The sequence below is a fragment of the Carlito syrichta genome, unplaced genomic scaffold (assembly GCF_000164805.1).
Source record: "Carlito syrichta isolate Samal-C Ts95f unplaced genomic scaffold, Tarsius_syrichta-2.0.1 Scaffold135729, whole genome shotgun sequence".
Lineage (NCBI taxonomy): Eukaryota > Metazoa > Chordata > Mammalia > Primates > Tarsiidae > Carlito > Carlito syrichta.
In genome coordinates this window covers 738-2,680 of record NW_007079825.1, presented here as the reverse complement: position 1 = coordinate 2,680, position 1,943 = coordinate 738, and the positions used below count along the sequence as shown (strand labels likewise).

General features: G+C 55.9%; 1 protein-coding gene across 1 annotated transcript in view; it reads left to right on the top strand.

The window, feature by feature from the left end:
- ATCAY (ATCAY, caytaxin) overlaps nucleotides 1-1,555 on the top strand; it is a gene marked incomplete at its 3' end in the record, with an annotated part of 8,417 nt that extends 6,862 nt beyond the window's left edge. Inside the window, exons 7-8 of the mRNA XM_021708304.1 lie at nucleotides 522-593; nucleotides 1,523-1,555. Coding sequence (XP_021563979.1) covers nucleotides 522-593; nucleotides 1,523-1,555 — 105 coding nt within the window. The remainder of the gene's footprint in view (nucleotides 1-521; nucleotides 594-1,522) is intronic.
- Between the last annotated feature and the right edge of the window lie 388 nt (nucleotides 1,556-1,943).

Below are 1,943 nucleotides of genomic sequence, written 5' to 3'. Positions count from 1 at the left end.
GTCTCGGTGGCTCAGCCTGTCATCCCCGCGCCTTTGGGAGGCTGAGGTGAGTGGATTGCCTGAGCCTGCGGGTTCGAGACCCACCTAGGCAACTTGGCGAGACCTCATCTCTACAATAAATCAAAAAAGAAATCAGCCGGCCGTGGTAGCGCGCGCCCGTAGTTCCAGCTACTCGGAAGGCTGAGGCGGAAGGATCGCCAGAGCCCAGCGGGTCGAGGCTGTGGTGGCCAGGAGCGGCCACTGCACTCCAGTCTGGGCGACAGAATGAGACTCCAACTCAAAAATAAAAACAAACAAACAAACAAAAAATAAAAAAAAAAAAGCATTTATCCCACCAGGCCCAATGCCAGTCTCAGGGAAGCAGAGGCAAAAAAAAAGAGTGCTGGTGACAGAGAGAAGGAAGTGGCACCACATGCGGAGATGGATCCCAGGAACAGGGAAGCCAGAGGGGTCAGTGGGGGCTGAGATCCCCACGTCCTGCCCACTGGTGTCCCTGGTCAGCTCTCGCTCTCTGTCCACAGTGCAAGGCCCCCGCCAGAGTTTGTCCTGCCCAGGTCTGAAGAGAAGCCAGAGGCGGCGTCAGCTGAGATCAGGTCTGTGTGCAGTTGACCATGGGGTGAGAGTCACACCAACTAGGGGAGACCAGAGAGGAAGATGGACCCTGGTCGAGGGTCGCAAAACAAAACGGGGTGATCCCTCAGCCTTGAGCCTGTCTGTAGTCCCAACTACTCGGGAGGCTGAGGTGGGAGGATCGCCTGAGCCCAGCGGGTGGAGGCTGTAGTGAGCTGTGATCACACCACCTCACTCCAGCCTGGGTCACAGAGTGAGACTGTGACTAAAAAAAAAAGAGAGTTTAGCCGGGTTCAGTGGCTCAGCCTGTAATCCCGCGCCTTTGGGAGGCTGAGTGAGTGGATTGCCTGAGCCCGTGGGTTCGAGACCCACCTGGGCAGCGAGACCTCATCTCTACAATAAATCAAAAAATCAGCCGGGTGTGGTAGCGCATGCCTGTAATTCCGGCTACTAGGAAGGCTGAGGCGGAAGGATCACCGGAGCCCAGCAGGTCGAGGTGCGGTGGCTGGGAGCGGCCACTGCCCTCCAGTCTGGGCGACAGAGTGAGACTCGAACTCAAAAAAAAAAAGAAAGAAAATGGGCCGGACTCGGTGACTCACACCTGTAATCCCAGCACTTTGGGAGGCTGAGGCAAGAAGATTGCCAGAGCCCACGGGTTCGAGACCAGCCTGGGCAACTCAGCAAGACTTTGTCTCTACAATAAATCCAAAAAATTAGCCGGGCGTGGTAGCACATGCCTGTAGTTCCAGCTACTTGGGAGGCTGAGGCTGAGGCAGAAGGATCACTGGAGCCCAGCCGGTCGAGGCTGCGGTGGCCGGGAGCATGCTCCTGCCCTCCAGCCTAGGCGATGGAGTGAGCCTGCGACTCCAAAAAAAGAAAGAAAGAAAGAAAGAAAATGCCCAGACTCCCAAAAATAGGCGAATAATGCCAAGCCTCCTTCTGTCTCCCCCAGATCTGCTTCAGAAACAGACGATCAGGAAACAAGGTGGGTATGATGCAGGGTAGTCTTGGTGGCTTCTTTGAAATGCCCTGAGCGGAGCCTGGACCCCTGGAAGTGCCCGTGATTTCCTGAGGAGTCAGAGAGGCGGGGGTTACTGAAACCATTAGAGGTTTTCCCTTGGCGCCATTACTCAGACCATGAACACATAAGGCCCAGGGCTGTGCAGTGAAAGGGGACACAGAACCAGGCCCCAACACCCAGGGTATATCTCACGGAAAGGATTGGCCATCTGCCTCAGCCTCTCACAGGGTCTCCACCCGGCTCTGGGTGCCCAGAAAGCTTCCCTGGTTTCGGGGCTTCCCAAGACCACCCTCAGGTTCAGCGGTTGCTAGGATTCACAGAACTCAGCAAAGCTGTTATACTCACAGTTATG